The sequence below is a fragment of the Glandiceps talaboti genome, chromosome 3 (assembly GCF_964340395.1).
Source record: "Glandiceps talaboti chromosome 3, keGlaTala1.1, whole genome shotgun sequence".
NCBI lineage: Eukaryota > Metazoa > Hemichordata > Enteropneusta > Spengelidae > Glandiceps > Glandiceps talaboti.
The window spans coordinates 14868349-14888152 of NC_135551.1; the positions used below are offsets into that span (position 1 = coordinate 14868349).

The following is a 19804-nucleotide window of genomic DNA, read 5'->3' on the forward strand; positions in this document are numbered from 1 at the left end:
TGACCCATGGACCCTGAAAGTGGAAGTTACCCTCTACTGAAGTTCTCTGTCCAGGGTGGCAAAATCACAAAACCCTATGTATAAATCTTAGTGAAATAATATGTTTTTCTTTGTACTAAGATGGCAACGTGACCAGTTCGTTCATCTTACAAATATCAAATGCTTGGAGATTCATTACTGACCTTTACTTCAAGACTGTCATTACTGAGATTTAATCATGAAAGGTTTTTTGAATTTGTTCATGATTTATGAACTTTAAAAGTAATTTAAACACATTCTGTATATTTCAAGCGGTAAACAGCACAGTTACTCTCGGTAATCCAATTCAACCTTTGTTTTATTTCTTTTTGCCTTACGTCTTATCAGTAGTTACCGAGAAAGATAGTGATTCTCAGCTTGGTCATTAATTATTCAGGATTACGTTAGGATTACGTCGTGTGGGTGCAGAAATGCATTAATGAACCTGTGCGATTAACTTACAGCCCTTTAATTATAATATAGCGATATGAAGTCATTGTCATCAACTGAATATGCATTCTAAAATAATAATAGATAATAAATAAATATATTAAGTAATAAAGAAAGAATGAAAGAAAGAAAACCTCCAAGCCCAATGAACTTACATGTACATGTATGAACATGTATTAGCTGTTTGCTATGCCAGGAGACTGCATGTAGCTACATTTACCATCAAATTTGACCATTTTGCAAGTTTAGATTGTTTTACTATTAAACTTTTTACTGTTGGACACAGCATGGCTGTTATTATGGGAAGTTTAAAAGCCGAATAAACATAAACAAATCTCAATTGATGTCAAATTCTTTGTCTATTTCTAACTTCTAGCTAAGAGCAACCAGTATTGACATCAATCACAATGCTGCTGTGATCAGTAGTAAAAGTTCTGTTGTCAAGCCAGAAAGGTAACAAAGTCAACTTGCCAAAAGATCAGCGTTGATCATTAAATGTTTATTATGACAATCTTTTGGCAAACACTACCTGTTTTAGCTGTATATGTCACTTTAAAAATAAACTAAAGAAAAATGCATGGTTTTAAAAAATATTTCTACAAAATAATAAGTCAAAGGAAAAATAAATGCATATGGCAAAAAACAAAATAAAATTGTATGCTTTCAATAAGCTTTCAAAATATGGTGGGTACCAGGGTAGGTAGGAGCACACACACACACACACACACACACACACACACACACACACACACACACACACATACACACACACGTGCGCACGTGCACGCACGCACACACGTAGACAGGCAGGCAAACAGACACTTTGCCATGCCAATAGCACTACTGAACCTTATCAGTTCAATTGTGCTAAAAACTAGGCTGGATTACTGGAGCCAATTTTTTAAAAAAGATTTGGCCTAAGTAGTTAGATTTGTACAATCTGAGCTTTCCTCCTAAGTTGTGTTTAGATAACTTAGACTGAATAATTAAATCATTGTGTGATGAAGGTCCATAGTAGACGGATTGAAACACCACATTCGTTTCTAATTTACCATTCCACAGTATATTGTACTGTACTGTTGATTCTTGGAAACATGAACAATATATTCTCCAACTTAGACTGTGTTTTATTTGATTGATCTATGGACAATAAATGTTTTTCTTTCTGAATTTAATAGTTGTATTTCTCTGTAACAGTTACATGTGACAAATATATAAGCTTACATTTTGTTTTTGGTATCATTGAAAATAAAAATAAAACCCTGTAACAATAAGAAGAAGTGAAACCATTATCTAAAGTTACATGTTTCCTGCTATTAAGTTCCTTAAAGGCTCCTGGACTTAAATGCCTTACACAAAGTTTCTTGTACCTCGAAAGCATCAAAACTTGCCCTATATAACTTATAAGGAATGAAAGGGGTTGGATATCAAGGTTTGCTAAGGTCACTGTATAAAAATTGTTTCAACCTGGTGTTTTCTCAGTAACGAATGGATAAATTTACCTAACATTTACTACTTTTGTTATGTGAAAATCCTAGACTCTACCACTATATCATGGGGGTATTTCAATGTTAAAAGTTTATGGGCTTTGAAACACACCCAAATATGACTTTATAAGGACAGAAGGAAGTTTTTGATGTGACTAGTAACATATGTATTGACACAGTATCTGTTATTAGTTATGTCTTTTAAATAAAGTGAGACTTGGGTGTTTAAACCACTTCACTTTGTAGGACTTCTGCAGACATACAATATCATCCTTTCATCGCCAAATCGACAACTTTACCAGCGACATCACTCTGTACTTCAAATCAGTGAGTATATACTTGTATTCTTTATACCATTATATCTTAAATCTGTACTAGCTGTAAACAGAATGTCTTTTGAAATATTTTGTTGGATACAACAGACTTTGCTCATAATAGTGTACACCACCCTGAACAGTGTTGAATCTCTAGTTTGATGTACATGTAGCTGAACATACAAAATTGTACAACAAATCCAATCAAATTGATTTTGGGGTCTGCATCTTAAAATCAGAATCTGTTACTGACTATCAATTGTGGACAAAATTAACTTCTAATATATGTGTGACATTTTAACACATTTTCAGTGATTATATTTTTAGTAGTCTGATAAAAAAAAAATAATACCACCAATGGCATTATAGCACAACTGTACAGTTTTATCCATATATGCTAGTCCATGCTAACAATAGGTGTTCATTTGCTGAATGACTATCCAGTCGCCTATCCAACCATGTTGCTATCTTTATGCTATCATTTGACTGTTGCTATGGGCGTGGTCATGTTGTTAGATATATTTGCATACATTTTTGTATGTTTTTGTTCACTTGTGTATGAATTCCTGATATTATCTTTGCAATATATGTGATCATTTGGCTGCTGCTATGGGCGTGGTCTTGTTGCTCGGCACATATGCATACATTTTTTAATGTTTGTGCATTTGTCTTTCTATTCCTGTTGTTATCTTTATAATATACGATTATTTGGCTGTTGCTATGGGCGTGGTCTTGTTGCTAGGCAAATTTACATACATTTTTTGAATGTTTATTTAATTGTCTGTTAATCCCTGTCGTTATCTTTGCGAAATACATGACCATTTGGCTGTTGCTATGGGCCTGGTCATGGTTGCTAGGGTATTTGCAAAATGTTTTGAAGAAAATCTGCAGAATAACACTTTTAGAAACATCTCACTAAGTTTTTGACCAAAAATTCACATTTTACACCTAATTTGCATATCACTCATGGAATCATTGTATGCTTAATACTTCTTGGTCCATACACCCCTCGATGCATTTCCACCTAAACTTCAGCCCAATCTGCTCAGTAGTTTTGTAATTATAGATTTTTAACCAAAAGGACACATAAAAGCACAGAAGATAGTTTACCCCTACCCCCTACTGTCAGTATTTCAATATAATAGCGTATAGTATTGGTTTTAATGGGGCGAAATCATTAATTACCCTCCAAATATTCAATGTTAACCTACTTTTTCTTGTTCTATTTCTAACTTCTAGCTCAGAGCAACCAGGACTGACATCAACATGAAGTGTTTCAGTCAGTCACCACATGTTATCCTTCTGTTATGTGTGACCATCACACTTCAACTGTCAGAAACCTATTCACTATGGCGTTGGCGCCGTACCCCCGCACCATACATCTATACTGTCCCTGCTACACCCCAATCGTATGAAACCACCGAGTCAAGCAATGAGGAATGCGATACCTGTTGCCAAGGAGAACCTGGAATTCCAGGTAAGAATAAGTTATTACAAGCTACATCCATGCCTCTTCCTTGTCTTGTGAGTATTGTTATTTCCAGAGAGTTTAGTAAGTAAAAAGGGCTGTTATGCTGCTATAGATCTGTGCCATGGGTAGTATACTAGTAATTGTAAAGTGCTTTGAGCACAGAGTTGGAAGGCGCTATATAATTTCAAAATAGTGCCAATGGCATTGTAGCACAACTGTATAGTTTCTAAAAATGTTTATCCACATGCTGATCCATGCTACAATGTAGCATACATGTAGGTGTACATTTGCTGAATAACTATCCAGTTGCCTATCCAACCATGTTGTTATCTTTTTAAAATTTTATTTCTTGGCATATGTATGGCAAACATTATATCATTAGAAAGGAAATTTCCTAAGCTTTCCAAATATATAATGGATAATAAAGTCTGTGCTTGCATGTGTCATATGGAAGACAATGTGTTACCCCTACCCTCAACCTTTTGACGCCATTCCGGGACACACATGTAATTTGAAATTGAGGCCAAACAGGTAGTGCAGCCCAAAATTTTCACTGTTAACATTTTGTTTCTCATTCAGTAGACTCCAATGAACAAAAAAATACCTATGTCGGATGTTTGTGGGGGGGTGCACGGTAACCCCTTCTGGCCCATGGACTAATACTGCCATTTGGTTGTTGCTAAGGGCATGGTCATGGTTGCTAGGGCCAATTGTGTCAAAATGTTTTGAAGAAAATCTGCAGAATAACACTATTAGAAACATTCCATCAAGTTTTGGTCTCATTGAGCGAGTACTTTTTGAGATGTAAATTTTTAACCAAAATTCACATTTTTACACCTAATTTGCATATTACTGATGAGATCATTTCTGCTCTTCCATACTTACGGTACACTACACAACGTTACGTGAGATCTCGAGTTTGGTAGAAATGTCATTGATTTTCCTGTTATTTTCTTTCCGTTTCTTTGAAGGTATAGGTTATGGCTGTTTTATGATTGATTAAACTTGTATTTCCAAATCCAATGTCTCATTTCAGAAAAGAGTCAATAAAATCACATACATGTGTTTAACCGAGTTATCCCAAATGTGTACATGAGAACCACCCGAGGTATTTCAAAGCAAACGTAAATGCGAAAATGCATACATATGTCGTGTCGTGGTGGTGATTATGGAGTCTAGTTTGGGCTCCGCTCTGTCTCCGTATGTTTGTCTATGATGTCAGTCGTAATTAAATGGAAACCTATCGCAGTAATTAGCAGTCTATTAATAAACAAAATAAACATGTTTTTTTCAGGAACACCAGGACTTACTGGTCCACCAGGTGCAAGGGGATGCAAGGGAGATATGGGAGAGAAGGGATGGAAAGGTTCATCTGGACGGCCAGGACCACATGGACCTAAAGGTTATAATGGTGACTATGGCCAGAAAGGTGATAAAGGTGACACGGGTCAACCAGGCAACACACCAAACCAACACAAAGTAGCCTTCACTGCAGCTCTATCAGCACATCAATGGACTGGATATCATGATGCAGTGATCGTTTATGATTCCGAGATTTCAAATATCGGTAGTGCTTACAGCACCAACACCGGCAAATTTACATGTCCTTATGCGGGCATATACTACTTTTCAATTTCTGCTATGAGGAAACAAGGCGTCAACCTCCATGCATGCTTGGTGAAGAATTCTTCTCAAGTTGCCTGTATCTGGATCAGCCACTCCAGCCATAGGCCCTATGGTACTGCCTCTAACAACATGGTTCTAAGCTTAGAGTATGGTGATAAAGTGTGGGTCATATTGAAAGCGGGATATGGTGTGTATGGTGGCAGTTACTCAACTACTACCTTTGCTGGATACCTCCTCTATGCAGATTAAGATTAAAACCCATCAACTACCTATACTTAATTCTATGCTTCTCATTGTAATACATGTACTTGTAAAAATGACGGGCCAGTTTGATAAGTTTTTTTTTTTTTTTTTTTGGGGGGGGGGGTTCTTCAAAAAGTACACTGTATGTGTACTTGATGATACTTTCATTACATTGTCATACTTTGATAATCCATGTAATACATGTAGTCTGAGTGATTTCAAAATGACAGAAGGAAACTTTTAAATATTTGTTTTATTCCCATATTTCAACAACGAACAATATTTTTTCACTCAGATGTAAACTTGTGGAGTTGCCATCATACATTCAGTGACACTGTGCACTGATTTATTCTAATCTTGCCAACAGAAGGCATCAATTTTTAAAATCATTTTGCCAGATCGAAGAAATATTAAGCTGACAGGATCATGAGAAACATAGTATTAAGTATGCTGTCCTAATAAATAGGGGCACATACCCCCTTTCTCCCGCTACTGCTGACTGCCAATGATGAATATTCAAAGAGCCTCTAATTATGCACACAATGTATACACTCAACTTCTCAAGTGTGGATTTACATTGTTATAATTAGAGGCCTTGTTTCATATCTAACCAAGAAATCGATTTTTAAATCTAAGGGATAATAATTCTATTCTAATTACAATCAAGGCACTTTACAAAGTGATTTCTACCCAATATAAAGTTACTAATTTTTTCCACTCCTCTTCAGATTGGCACCAGTCCCTCAGGACATTTTGTTTACTCCAAGTCTCATAATTCTTCAAATGTTTTGGTTTCGTTATTCATGTCATTTGTTAGTTTTAAAAAGGAAAATGTCCTCAACCTTTTATTCTTTTAGAAAAAAAATTCAGGTTACAATCACTTTCTAAAAAAGTCTTCCTTGTAAAGAAAGAAGTCCTACTGCATGTACACTTGACACATGTACAGGGAGTCAAATTTATGATCTTATGATGTCATCACAACAGATTTTCCCATAAATCCTTGCAGAAAATTCCCAATATTGGCTGAATACATGTCAAATGCAGAAGAGCTTTTTTACAAGATTCCAAGTTGAGTATTAAAGTTACTGAGGTACAATTTGACCACTCAAAACCATTGATGGCAATACAAGTCTTTTCTTTTTTGTGTTTCTCCAGCCCATGCAGTCTGCAGATCCATGGGAAATGTTCACAAAAATAGCCCTCCCTACTTCAGTGAAGACAACTTCAGAGCAATCATGAACAAACAAATGAAATCTGCCTCACAAACACACTTGCTAACTGTAACTGTCATAAATAGTAGATTTAGTGACAGGTTTGATGAGAGAAAAACAAATTACACTTGAGAAAAATGTCTGGACCAGAAACAATTCTTTTTTTTTAGACCTTAATTTGACTTTTCCTTTCTAGTAAAATAAGAACTTTGTATGCTTTCATTGTAAGGTTGTAACTTGTAAAATGTTAAAATAGAATCTCAGTTACATTATATACAATCTAACATACAATGTACATCGTGCCGTTCCACCCTCAAAGGGAGGGGTTGATCGATGTGTGAGGGCGCCCTGTCATAGCGTACCTTACCGGCAGACTATGTCATTCTTTCTACACATTGACTGTGTTGACTTTCCTTCCACCTATCATACCAGAAACATTAAACATTAAACTGTTGCAGCATATAGTTGCCTTTCTAGTCACCTTTCCCCTTACACCTAGCATTTCTTTGTAAATGTAATATCCATGTAATCAATCCTAAATCAGATTTTAATTTCCCACAGCAGCATCCAACCCATTTCGATGCGTCTATGTCCATCATGAAATCTATCCATTTGTGATTGGTTGATGCTGTCTACCGAGATGGGTTCATTAATATTCATAATGTCCCTTTACATGAACTCTGAGACAGTCACAGAAGGAATAATTCAAAACCCAATAAGAAGTTGTTCCTTTCCTTCTAGCTGAAGCCTTCATTATGTAAAGACCACTAGTGAAATGTCAGGCATACTAGGGGAAAGGCAATAGAAAAATCCCCACAACTGAATTTTAGCCTAGAATTCACATAGAATAATCCCTTCCCTATACTCTAGATCATATTATTCTTGTCATTTGAAATGTTGATGTACCGGTACTGTACATTGATTTTGTCTCTCTGAGAGAATGAATGTGTAACTTCTGATAGGTTAATTCATGTATTAACCCTTTGATCACCATGTTAGTGCTACCACAGTGAGTGTTGTAGTCATCAAGGACATCACACAATACTAATAAAACCCATTCCTACAATGTGTTACCCAAAACATTTTGCCTGTTGTCATCTTGGATTTAAACAGCATAGGATTAAATTCACACCTTTCCTTCCAAAATACAGAGGATCAATTTGGGAATATTTTGAGATTTGGGAGAATATTTCTGGTCCTAGCCACACTGCATGACATTCAAAGGGTGGCATACAATGTACTGATGTACTGATCATTTCTTGTAATTGGATCATTTTCAAATGGAGATCTTACAAATATTATTATGTAATACCCAAGAGCTATGCCTACAGCTTGCAATGACAAAAAAATTTCAATAAAGTTGCAACTTAAAATAAAAATGTATGTTTTCTGTTTATTTACGAAGTGATGTACGAAAGTATATACATCTGAACAATGTAATAATATGTTAACTGAACTTGAACTGAGCGGCACTTTCAAATGCAAATGACCTTTCATTTACGCTTGAAACACATCGATGTATTGAAACACCCGGATGTATTTGTAAACAACTACACATGGTTACAGTTTGACTGTGATTCAGATTTGACTGTGATTAAGATTTGACTGTGATTTAGATATGCCGTGTTGAAGGCATTTCAAATGGGCTATCCAAAAACAAACACATAGAGTTTGATAGGTATGTTGATAAACATCATGAAAAAGAAGAGCAAAAAAAAAAAAAAAAAAAAAAATTGCTTCATGATCATGGTCTAATAACTTCATTAACTGTTATATGAACTTTGCTTGTCACTTGGGCTAAAGGATAGGTCTTCAGACTTGTTTTTACGAAAATTTACTTGCCATGGGCTTTGGGTAGTGCATGAATTTTCAAGGTCTGATGTACGATGCTTCTCCCTAATAGGGATGACTAAGTATCTACTTTTTTTTCAGTTTTACCTGCTACATCCCTGTACATCCATGTATAATATTTCTTGTGTGGAATCATCGCACAGTTCTCTCATTTCTCTAAGAAGCCCTGTCGGCAGAGTCCACAAATACCTTACTGTATGGCTTGTTGAATTGTCATCACGCAGTACACTTAAACTACATGATGAGTTGACAAGCCAAATATGATTATTCCAAATGTTTCCTCTCAAAGATTAAATCTCTAAATCACTGTAATGTAAATTCATTCCTTAACCTACATGTATGTTTTAACTGTTTTCCAACACTTGTTACATTACATGTAAACAAATTGTGGCAAATTGGTCCCTTAAAAAAAATTATTTAAAAAGTCATGGGAACGTTTCACAGACAGAGAACATACCAGTACAATCATTTATTTGTGGCACGATATCATCTTAGCAGTGTTTACAAATGTACCTAACTGATCACTTTAGTCATAAGCTCATAAAGAAGTTAATAACATATCCATCACTATATATTTACTAATAGGAGTCCAATGGAAGTTTTACAATGGTTCTAAATTTGTTTAAATTGATGGTCACCATCACATCTGATTTGACCCATGATGCAATGGTGTTCTACTGAAAGAACAGTAGAGGTGAAGAAAGAGTTTCAATTTGGTGTTTCTTGGACAACAGAATGAAAATATGAAACATGAAATGACTCAGTCTACGTCTCCAGAACTGAAAGTTTATCAAAAAACCTTTCTGGAACAGTGTTCCCCTTTTAAAAGAAGTACTACGTGACTTACCTTTAACATAGGTACTGTAAGATGTGTCAGTGAAAACTCTTTGATTTCCTGGGCTCCCGTAGACATCTCTAAGGCACACTGGTTTTCAAACTCATCCAGATTGTCAGCTAAGGCTTCGTTGGAAGACAGAAGATAGGTAGATGTTGATGCCAGGGAAGACATAGTATTGTTCAAAGCACCAGAAGAGCTGACAAGGAGTGCAGAGTTACTGCTGACACTGCCTAGACTACTGCAAGTACTGTCTAAGTTTATAGAACTAAGAATGAAAACAGACAACACATCAGTTAGTAGACCTTTAGATGACAACAGATAGCACATCTATTATAGTGTTTTTGCTAAGGTTGGGGAACCATTCTCAAATGTTTTAACACTGTGTGCCTATAAACAATGAACAAAATGACATCTACTCTCTGTATTGTGAATATAATAAAAAAGAAGTATATACCCGGTAGTTGTTACATATGATTTGGAAAAAGCTGAAACATGATAAACCTTCAGTGTTAATGTATATACCTTTGTGTTTGTAAAATTCCAGCAGTTGCAGATGACACGCTGTCATTACTGATTCCTCTGGCTAATAATCTCCCTGATGTCGCCCCACTATCGCATAAATCACTCGCATTGTCCTTTGGAATGGAATGAGTCTTGGAAGTCCTAAGATCACCATGGCTACTATTACCCTGAACGGGTCTTGATTTCAAATCGTCGTAGCTACCATTACTATGGTTACTTCCATGTACTGGCCATGAATTCAGTTCCCCGTGGCTACTGCTTGCACCATACCCTGGTCTTATCTTGGGCTTAGCACCACTCTTTATAGTGAGTTTAGAATTAGCACCAAAGTTTGGGGTTGGTAAAGAGTCTTTTACCAGTCTGGTGAGACTGGCTGGTCTGGGGATTCTGGAATGTTGATGAAGTTGTGGTTGAGGTACTTTGTCAGTGAATAGTGATGTAAATGGAGTGCAAGAAAACATGGCATGGAGAAAAGGTTTTGGAAGACCTGGTTTTGTAGAAAAGACACTGGATGGCAGTCCTTTCCCGATATACTTGTCATTTGTACAGAGGTAGTGGCTGAAAAAAAAAAGAGTATGGGAGAACAATTCAGATTAATCCTCTTTCTATCAGGAGAAGTATTTGTTTGTACACAAAAATCTACAAGTTAGGAAAAACAGGATTAACGACTGCTCAGCTTGGAGGTACCGGTAAGTATTAATATTCTTATCAATGTGATATAAATGACCCTTGACCTTGTTAAACAAGTTGAACAAAAACAAAGTTGAACAAAAAATATGGAATTTATACTCTGGTCATTCTACGGCACAACAACATGTGTCTATGTCACTGGTCCTGCTGTGTTTGAAATATGAGTCAAAACATTCAAAATTGCCATTATACTTTCCTCAATTTTTCTTTGATATTACTGGTACGGGTATAATTATTTTATTCTCCTAAATTGTTTTCATTCAGCCAGAAAACACTTGTGACCTAAAGAATGTCTCTACGAGTCTACTGACGCGTAGTAACAAAGGCCCCTTAGATCACTCATATTTTTTTGGGCTGAATGAAGAAAAATATTGGGGAATGACATCTAATTACCACCAACTACGTGTACATTACACGTATGTTAACAGATTTACATATTCATATGTATTTCTGGTTAAAACCAAATTCATATAGCTGTAAACTTTTGAGTTTTTCAATCCAGTAGATATTTAAGGATGATTGCACAATGTCGCACAAGCTCAATAAGCACAAACTTCGTTCATTTAGGGCAAAACCACCTCCCTTCCCCTAAAACAATATTCTCAAGTTCGACATAGACATGTTGATATTTGTAAACCATGATTAAAATTGTAGTGGTCACACCATAATGATTGATGCAATGTAAAAAAAACATGACTTTGTTTATCTAAATTTATCTTCACCATTACAAATGTATACTTTGATATATACCTTTTCTTAGATGCCAATTCAATGCTTACTATGGCCGCTATGTCTCTCTCCAACTTCAAACGATCTACAACAACAATAAGAACAATCAATTACAAATTTGTTTCAAGCCCACTCACATATTGACAATTTTTATGGTGAGGAATCTTTTTATTTGAAATAATATGAACATTATCATTCAACATTATTGAATGATGATTATTTTTATTTCAACAAAGTAAACATGACATTTGTCACAATGAATATTGATAAGAATTAAAGTTCGATGTATATAAGTTTGCTTCTAAGTTTTAAATTTTAGGAGCATTTTGCTCCCAATATTGAAAATTCAGGCACAAGTTGATCCTAAAAATTCTACCTCAAACAAAGACTGAAAGAGTTAACTTCCTAAGCTGCTATGATGATGTACAGTATATCATCATTACATTGAGAGTATATGTTACACCATGTGTAGCCTTCTCTGGCTTCTAGATAATGCTACCATTATCTTCTAGTATAGCATATTTATATTAGTAATGTTTCCTTTAGAGTAACCACTCTATGCAGATTGGATGTCCGTAAATACTTTTTCAGTCAAAGTGTCGTAGCCATTTGGAACAGTTGAACAGAAAGGGTTATTGCTAATGTATTGTCAATACATGATTAATTGATAAACACCTCCGAACAGGAAGAAGTTTTTAAAAGCCTAAATGGCTTCCTAGCCCATGTAAATTAACAGTAAATTCACTCATTTACAGAAGTTCATTAATATAAATATATACATTGTACATCTCCAGTCTTTCAAACTAAACTTTGACATATTAAGATGCGATCTGAAAAGTTAACAAGTATAAGCTCAAGACATAATTCTGAAGCAATCAGTGCAGACAGACCCTTTCAGCTCCACTGAACAGAACATTGTTATCATGGTTATAGAAACCTGGTTCTTTACAAATTCTTGTGACTGACTATTGGTCAATTGAACGATTGAATATGAAAGACCGATGACCTTACTTTCAATACAGAAATGACATCCTACATATAGTACTACAGTTCACTTACCTTTGCCAGAGAAATATATAGTACTATGATTCACTTACCTTTGCCAGAGAAATATATAGTACTATGATTCACTTACCTTTGCCAGAGAAACATATAGTACTACAGTGCACTTACCTTTGCCAAAGAAACAAAATTTGTTGTTACATTTGTCATTTCCACATCCCTGTGTGAGTTGGTAGAAGTATCTTTTGACCAGCTGTTCAAAGTAAGTCTTAGCTAAGGCACCTGTGGTATTTGGAGTATCATAACTTCTAAGAGGTAGTGCTTCTTGTATTGATAAGTTACTGTCTGATAATGCCGCCAGGTTGCTTGCACTCAGTGTTCTGACAAAAAAAAAATCAAATATCAAATATTTACTTACAACATAGTTATTTTGGCACTTGAAAAATTTGCTTTCAAGGTACCAAGGACTTTGTGTCATTACTAATATCACTGCCTACAATGAATATCTGTTTAGGAGCGAAAATTTTCATCAAACAACACAAGTTTAAAATAAAGTGGCACAGACTGAGTTTATGAAACTTTTTCACTCATGTTAGAATACTTACATAGAACCTTGTGATTAAGCTCATCCTGTATAATGTTAATGTTGATGCATGCCTTCAATGACAATTGTCTTCTGGCATTCTTAAAACAGTTGATTGCACAGTAAGGAGGCCCTCAACATTTTTTATACAAATAATGACATGTACGTTTGCAACAACTTTCATTTGTTTAGATTTGAATGAATAGGTGCATAAATTGACTCTCTAATGTAAACATTTGCACAATAAATGTGTAGATGTCAAACATTTTCTAGAGCAAAATAAAGTCAGTCTCCCATACTTCATTAACAGTTTAGCTAATTCAGCTAATCTTAGACCAGTTTCGTTACTTGTACCTGTGAAAAGTAGCTATGAATTTTGTTGCTATGTGGGCTGGAAGACAATGGATGCACAATCTAGATGATATGGTACATGCCACTCTGTGAACAGCGCCCTCACGTGACTTTAATATACAAATGTAGAGTGACTCACTTTTTCAATTCTGCAGTTGGTTGTAAGCTGTTAGATCTAGCTCTCTCAGTGGTAAGATTGTGAAATGAACCACCTCCAACATTTCTGTTTAGTTTAGGTTGACTGGAATGTCTGGGAAAAAATCAAATTAATAACATGAATTGACAAATGAGATAAAGTTACTTTTTTTTTTGGAATCTAGTTTCCTCTTCAGTGTCTATGTTTGAAGCAACTATCTATTCTACAATAAGCATATAGAATATTTCCCTTCTCTACAGCCAAGAACACTTTCAATATTTCACTTTATTGAAACATTGGCCAGAAAACTGTATTTATTACTTCTAACTCTACTCAAGTTCATGACCATTCTATATACATGTATACCCGGTACATGTACAATTCTATCTGTACTGTCCAATGATAAATCATATCATAAGGTTTGCCTTGAAAATCACTGTAAAATGTACATGTTCTAATTTCCAAATTGCCCATCTGTTTGCTAACTGAGGATCTTGTAACTTTAAATCCCAGCAAAGTATAAATAATACATGTAATATACATGTAACATCAGATTCAAGTTGCATTGAAATGTATACATGTTTATACCCACTTATCACAGATATAATCTTATGACGACATTTTCCATGAGAGATTAATTACAAATACCAAGGTCACTAAAAAACACTGTGTACATTGTAACTATATCTTGACAATGAGTGCATGTATGTCATTGCCAAAACCACAAAACAAAACATAAGCCAACACATAAGCCTTGTCCCCATGTGGAATAGTATAATCTGTCTGAAATTGAATTGTAATCAGTTCTTTTGTCCCTATAGACACTAACCAGTTTTGAACCAATTTAGTTGAATCAGTTCAAAAACATCTCTGAGGTGGTTTTGAACTTCTTCGAAGAAAATTAGTCCAAAAACTGGTTCATAGATTCAAATTCATTGTTCAATTTTCTCACAGAAACCAGAACCAATTTTTGAACTGATTTGCCTGAAACCGAATAGATTTTGATTCTAGTGGAGACAAGGCTATCACTAAGTGTTATCTTTCAAAGTTTCCATACCACAGTACCATTGGTATGATAACCCTTATGTACACTACATAGTTTAAATTGACAGTAGAAATATATACACACTGTTTTTTTGTTTGTTTATTTGACTAGGCAAACTGTCCTAGAAAAGTACCTACATGTACATGTATGCATAAAAATAAACAGAGAGTTGTAATTGTTTTTAACAAGGTTTATTGTTTAAGTAAAGATGGAAAAAAAAATTGGAGGTCAGAAATCATTGAGAAATGAAGGTCAAAGACTATTGTACATTGTATTTCAATTAAAAAAATAGAAAACATGGCATTTTTTCACATATCATGGCCATAGATGAAAAAACTCATGAATAATAACCAAGTTATGAACTAAACAATATGACATTTGTCTTGAATCACTATGTATGAGTCTGAGCGCTGCTATAATGAGACATCATATCGTGTTATTTTTAGTACTAACTTTCGAGTGATACAATTTGCTTTCATATGCCATTCCGGCTCCCAGGAGTTCTAGAAAAATCAGTAATTTTTTCAAACATATGTAATTTATAATAAGAAACTTTATATATATAAGAATGAAGATGAATCATGACTCATCTTCTTTGTGAAGCTTGTAAATGTGCATCAGTTTGAAAGCTGGCAATATGCATAATTTGTTATGCAAATTATATGTAAATTGTTATGCAAATGATCCACCATGCTGCCATCCACCCTGGGGAGAACACAGTTACATGAATCGATGTGTATCTACATGTATGCAGTCGGATCGCTAGCCTGCGGAAATGGCCGGCAAGATCAAACGAATTAATTTGAAATTAACCGCCACAGTGAACGCTCACTCACGCTAAACTCAAAGATTTCAAAAGAGCATTTTCGATATTTCTAAGAGAGATACCAGCTCGAAACTTTCACAATATATTTACAATAGTACCGTCTTCATGTGTCGAATTTTTTACGAAGTTTTACCGTAACAGTCTTTAGAAAATGTGATTCTGCTATCACGAGTTCGGATGAAGGACCTATGGTTCACGCACAAAAAATACGATAAAAAAGTTCAAATTCCATTTTTACATGTCTTCAAAAACAGAACTGTAAAGTCTCCTGTAGTGGCGGCTCGAAACAACGGAGAAAATCGACGGCGAAATCGACCCTCCGTCACAAGCGTAGCACAAGAAGCGGACGCGTTAACCAGGTCAACCTTGTTATTTTATGACGTCATACGCTGACTCGTTCCAACTGTGGAAATTACAAGTTTATATCTGTTGTCGAGGTTAAAGGGTTAGTGAAAGAAATCGTACCAAAGAAATACTCTTTGATGAACACTTTTACAAAAATAGTCTACTTAATATATATTTGTGTAATCAAATGCGTTACGGTTGTAATTATAAGCTTTATTTAAAATACTACATGAACGAGGTTGTCATGGCCATGCGTTATTATTGCGGGAACCAGTCAGTCCGAGCGATCTTGAAAGGCAGACGGACGGGTCAACCGAAAATTACACAGCTCTTCCCGTGAAACTGGTAAGTGACGGGTAAAAGTGAGATTGCATTTATAAGTGGAGTAACAATAACTGTGATCGGTGTGGAATTTTTGTATCAGTACGAAACGAATGGTGTTCTGGTTTTCAAAGCCTGGCATGACTCGAAAGCACACGGTAAAATCCAGTGTTACGTTGTACCATGGATGTATTAGCTCCAATGTACATAATTATTTGAAAACTCAATGCAGTGGTCAATGTTCAAACATTTCTTTCTTGCTGTTCGTATTAGGACATTTGTAACTATTGTAGTTTTGTTTTAGAAAAAGGGAAGCATGTACATTGGATATCCAACAGTTGCTGTTCATGTCGTGTAACTTTGACATTCCAGGCTGTACATGTAAACCTAACTAATACTTTATAGGTTGCGATTATACGTAAGTGTAAATGAAAAATTCAAGTGAAAGTGGGTTTAAATGTACTTGTGTATATTAGAATAAGGGAGCTATTGTATTGTGTATTAATGACTGAAATGCTGAGGTCTATTATCATCATCATTATTATATATTATTATTTAATTGTGATTATTTCATTTATTTTAAAACTTTTTTGGGGTGATACACTCGATCACATACATAACAAAATCCAAATAAAACAAAACCATACAAAGTTTAACATTACAAACAACAAAAAATGCATTAAAGAAGGTAGAAGTTATATGATTATTAATATGGGTTTGCTATTTGCCATTGTTCTGATACAATTACAAGTGGTTGCAGTTTAATTGTATTATTTCTCAAAACAAAATTTCAACCTTGTGTGTAACTTGTAATATGTTTATGTTTTTTTATAGTGAAACATGGCAAGTTTTTCTATTTCAATGGTACTATTGTACCAATCACGAAGATGGGTAAAGCAAATCGTAAGATTATTAAAGTTTTCAAGATTGGCCACAAGGAAATATATACTCAGACATTTTCTCAGATTTTGATACTTTCAAAATCCTTGTTACAAACCCCATTCTCATTGGATTGGCCAGAGAATGTGTTGGAAGAAATGAACATAGATAGTGATGAAGAGCAGTTAGAGATTATATAATATGTAAATATTGATTTTAAAAATATATATTTAAAAAATAAACAAGTGTTTATAAGTAAAACATGTGTATTTCCTTATGTGATATACTTGTGTATGCATTCTGCTTTGGAGTTGCATGTCTTTTTACTTTAGCTCAGCTTGGAATGAAATGTTTGGAAAAAGTCAAAATAACGTGTAAAAACATACCAAGTTCAAGATTGTAACTCAATAAATGACATGAAATTAAACGATGGAGAAACAACTATTAATCATTGTACCATTACACACTTTTTGATACTTTCAAAATCCTTGTTACAAACCCCATTCTCACCTATTATGGTCACTTTAGTAGTCCCCTTTTAAGTTAAATATTATGTCAAACAGAACAAAATACAGCTATACTATGTGAAGTGGAAGTATGCGCAAACATTTGTCCCATGATATATTACTGTGTAAAGGATTGAAGAAAAACATGCACAACACTGACTAAGTGTGAGTTTCTCATTTACCCCTCCTGATTCCTATACAGATTGTTGATAAAACTGTTGAAATTGTATAATATAAAAAAGGGAAACTACAACTCGACCATGGACAAATGATATTGACTGTAGATGTAGTATCAGCTGTAAGAAAAGTGTGCAGTAGAATAGAATCCTTAGTAAATGACCAGAGATGACCCCAATGTGGCTGTTACGTAACACCCACCACCACTGAAAACTCATTGATACAGTGTGACCTCTCTGCACTGCTACCTAAAAAGGTTGGACTTGGCCCTCACGCAAACTTAAATGGATTGACATTCATAGGTAATGTAGTTGAAGTGTTCCTCTAACTATATGGGTAGTTTGAAATAGTGGAGTACATGGAAACACTAAAAAGTAATACATTGTTTGGAGATCATGGTGGTGTAACCATACAGGATTTTTTGAATCGACAAGAACCCAGTTACTTTATAGTAATATCACACAAAAAATACATCAATGGAACCCTCTGAATGTCCTTGACAATCTTGTGAAAAAATTACGTTTCTGTAAATTCACCGTGAAATGTTATTAGAGTTTGAAAAAAACACTGACTTGTATGCAAATGAGGCATTCAAAACCAAACGACTGCTTATCTTTGTTTGCTTTGTATGACTCCCTACTGTGCTGACTGCAGGCTAACTATCTGACTGTATGTGAATCAGTGACAATTTATCAATGTGATTATATACATGTACACAAGAACTTAATTGATGTATATATCCTAAGCATTCCTATGTATCATAATTACTAACACCAGGTCTTAAAAACGTGCATTACTTGGCATCACAGGAATACCACTATGATTAAAAAACATTGACAATGGCATAGCATTGTCAAACTCAATAGCGTTACAAATATTTTTCGTCCAATAGTATTTCTCGTTAATAATATGCTTTGTGAAAAACAAACCAAAACATGACATTAAAGGCCAAGGTTTCAATCCCAGGTTCTTGCATTATCTTATGCATAGAGCCATAAGGATTTACAAGATCATGTGTTTTTTCTGGACTAGATTTTTCTATAGCTTTGCCACACGACTGTAACTCACACCCAAAGTTTTATTCTATATAAATCCAAACTGGATCTTCTATTAACACATTGCTGAGAATCTTAAGAACACCAGAATGTTTTGTTTGGTTATGTTTACACTCATATCGAAATATAGGCAACCTCATGTAAACTCATACATGTAAGTGTGTGTGCTGTAAAACAGTAATTGGTAACAAAAAAAAGCAAAAAAACCCAAAAAACATCATAAATCAAAAATCAGTAAGAAACCAAGACCCACCAAGTTTTATATACCTCCATGGTTTCAACAAGTGGGTAATGGTTTCAACTTTTATAAACTTTCACTATTCTCAAAGCTCAATGTTTGTTGAAACTTTGAAATTCCTTACCTTCCAAGTTTTAATCTATTGACATCGGCATGTAGAACAGCTGAGGGGAGAGAACCCCTTTTCACGGAGGCTCTAGGTGGTTTCCCGGTTGGTACGGCGAAATGGACGTCGTCCCCCATGATATGTTTCTCGACTGATATTATAATTTCGATAAAATATTTCCAACTGTTGGTCAAAACCACACAAATACCTCTGAGTCAGTTTCATAAAATTTAAATATAGGTACAATTTACGTTAATAGTCCACTACTCAATATAACTTAATTTCGAAGTATATACTGGTTACTCGTCTGTTCAGGTGACTTTGCTTACTGAAGTCATTGAAAGCCAAAGTATGGAGAAAGTTGTATTAATTATTCATAACGGGCCAACGGTAAACAGACTCACCAAAATAACGATGACGTTGCAACTACATCTTACTGGACGGTTCAACTGATACACATACAATAACCTTCCAGTTTGGTGTTGTAGAATTAATCTGAAGTGCAGCTTGTCAACAAGAAAACGATTTCCAACAGCCGCGCCGCAACTGCCGACAGTACGCGGCCATATTCGTTTTGTTTTTAAAAGTAATACAAAGCGTCGTGTCAGAGGTCATATACAGACCCTCTAACTCCGTGCCTATATTCTCAAATTAGATAACCTGACGTGCTCCGAACATTTTTAGCAAAAGTTAACTGATGTGATGATCAATAGATATGAACAAAAATAATATTTATTGAACAAAGTCTCAATTTTTGTTTTAAATACTGAGGAACATGGTATTC

At 34.9% G+C, this 19804-nt stretch overlaps 3 protein-coding genes and 1 non-coding gene across 5 annotated transcripts in view; 2 read left to right on the forward strand and 2 right to left on the reverse strand.

The window, feature by feature from the left end:
- LOC144432715 (ubiquitin-protein ligase E3A-like) overlaps window positions 1-19584 on the reverse strand; it is a 43506-nt gene extending 23922 nt beyond the window's left edge. Inside the window, exons 1-8 of one of the 2 annotated variants that reach the window (XM_078120982.1) lie at window positions 19425-19584; window positions 19039-19203; window positions 13526-13636; window positions 12624-12832; window positions 11472-11535; window positions 10295-10589; window positions 10032-10198; window positions 9519-9774 (exon numbers count right to left, since the gene is read on the reverse strand). In XM_078120982.1, the coding sequence (XP_077977108.1) occupies window positions 9519-9774; window positions 10032-10198; window positions 10295-10589; window positions 11472-11535; window positions 12624-12832; window positions 13526-13636; window positions 19039-19157 (1221 nt within the window). In that variant the 5' untranslated portion in view covers window positions 19158-19203; window positions 19425-19584. Of the gene's footprint in view, window positions 1-9518; window positions 9775-10031; window positions 10590-11471; window positions 11536-12623; window positions 12833-13525; window positions 13637-19038; window positions 19204-19424 lie in introns of both variants that reach the window. The other variant, XM_078120981.1, reaches the window with a different exon arrangement.
- LOC144432521 (caprin-2-like) lies at window positions 2141-8181 on the forward strand. The gene is made up of 3 exons (XM_078120747.1): window positions 2141-2282; window positions 3509-3746; window positions 5035-8181. The coding sequence occupies exons 2-3, from the start codon at window positions 3536-3538 to the stop codon at window positions 5613-5615; spliced, it is 792 nt and encodes a 263-aa protein (XP_077976873.1). The 5' UTR covers window positions 2141-2282; window positions 3509-3535; the 3' UTR covers window positions 5616-8181.
- On the reverse strand, window positions 8793-8929 carry LOC144433475 (small Cajal body-specific RNA 14). Its single transcript, XR_013480778.1, has one exon.
- Window positions 15149-17901, forward strand: LOC144432629 (uncharacterized). The gene is made up of 4 exons (XM_078120892.1): window positions 15149-15173; window positions 16039-16083; window positions 16894-17141; window positions 17647-17901. The coding sequence occupies exons 1-3, from the start codon at window positions 15149-15151 to the stop codon at window positions 17136-17138; spliced, it is 315 nt and encodes a 104-aa protein (XP_077977018.1). The 3' UTR covers window positions 17139-17141; window positions 17647-17901.
- Window positions 19585-19804: the final 220 nt, after the last annotated feature.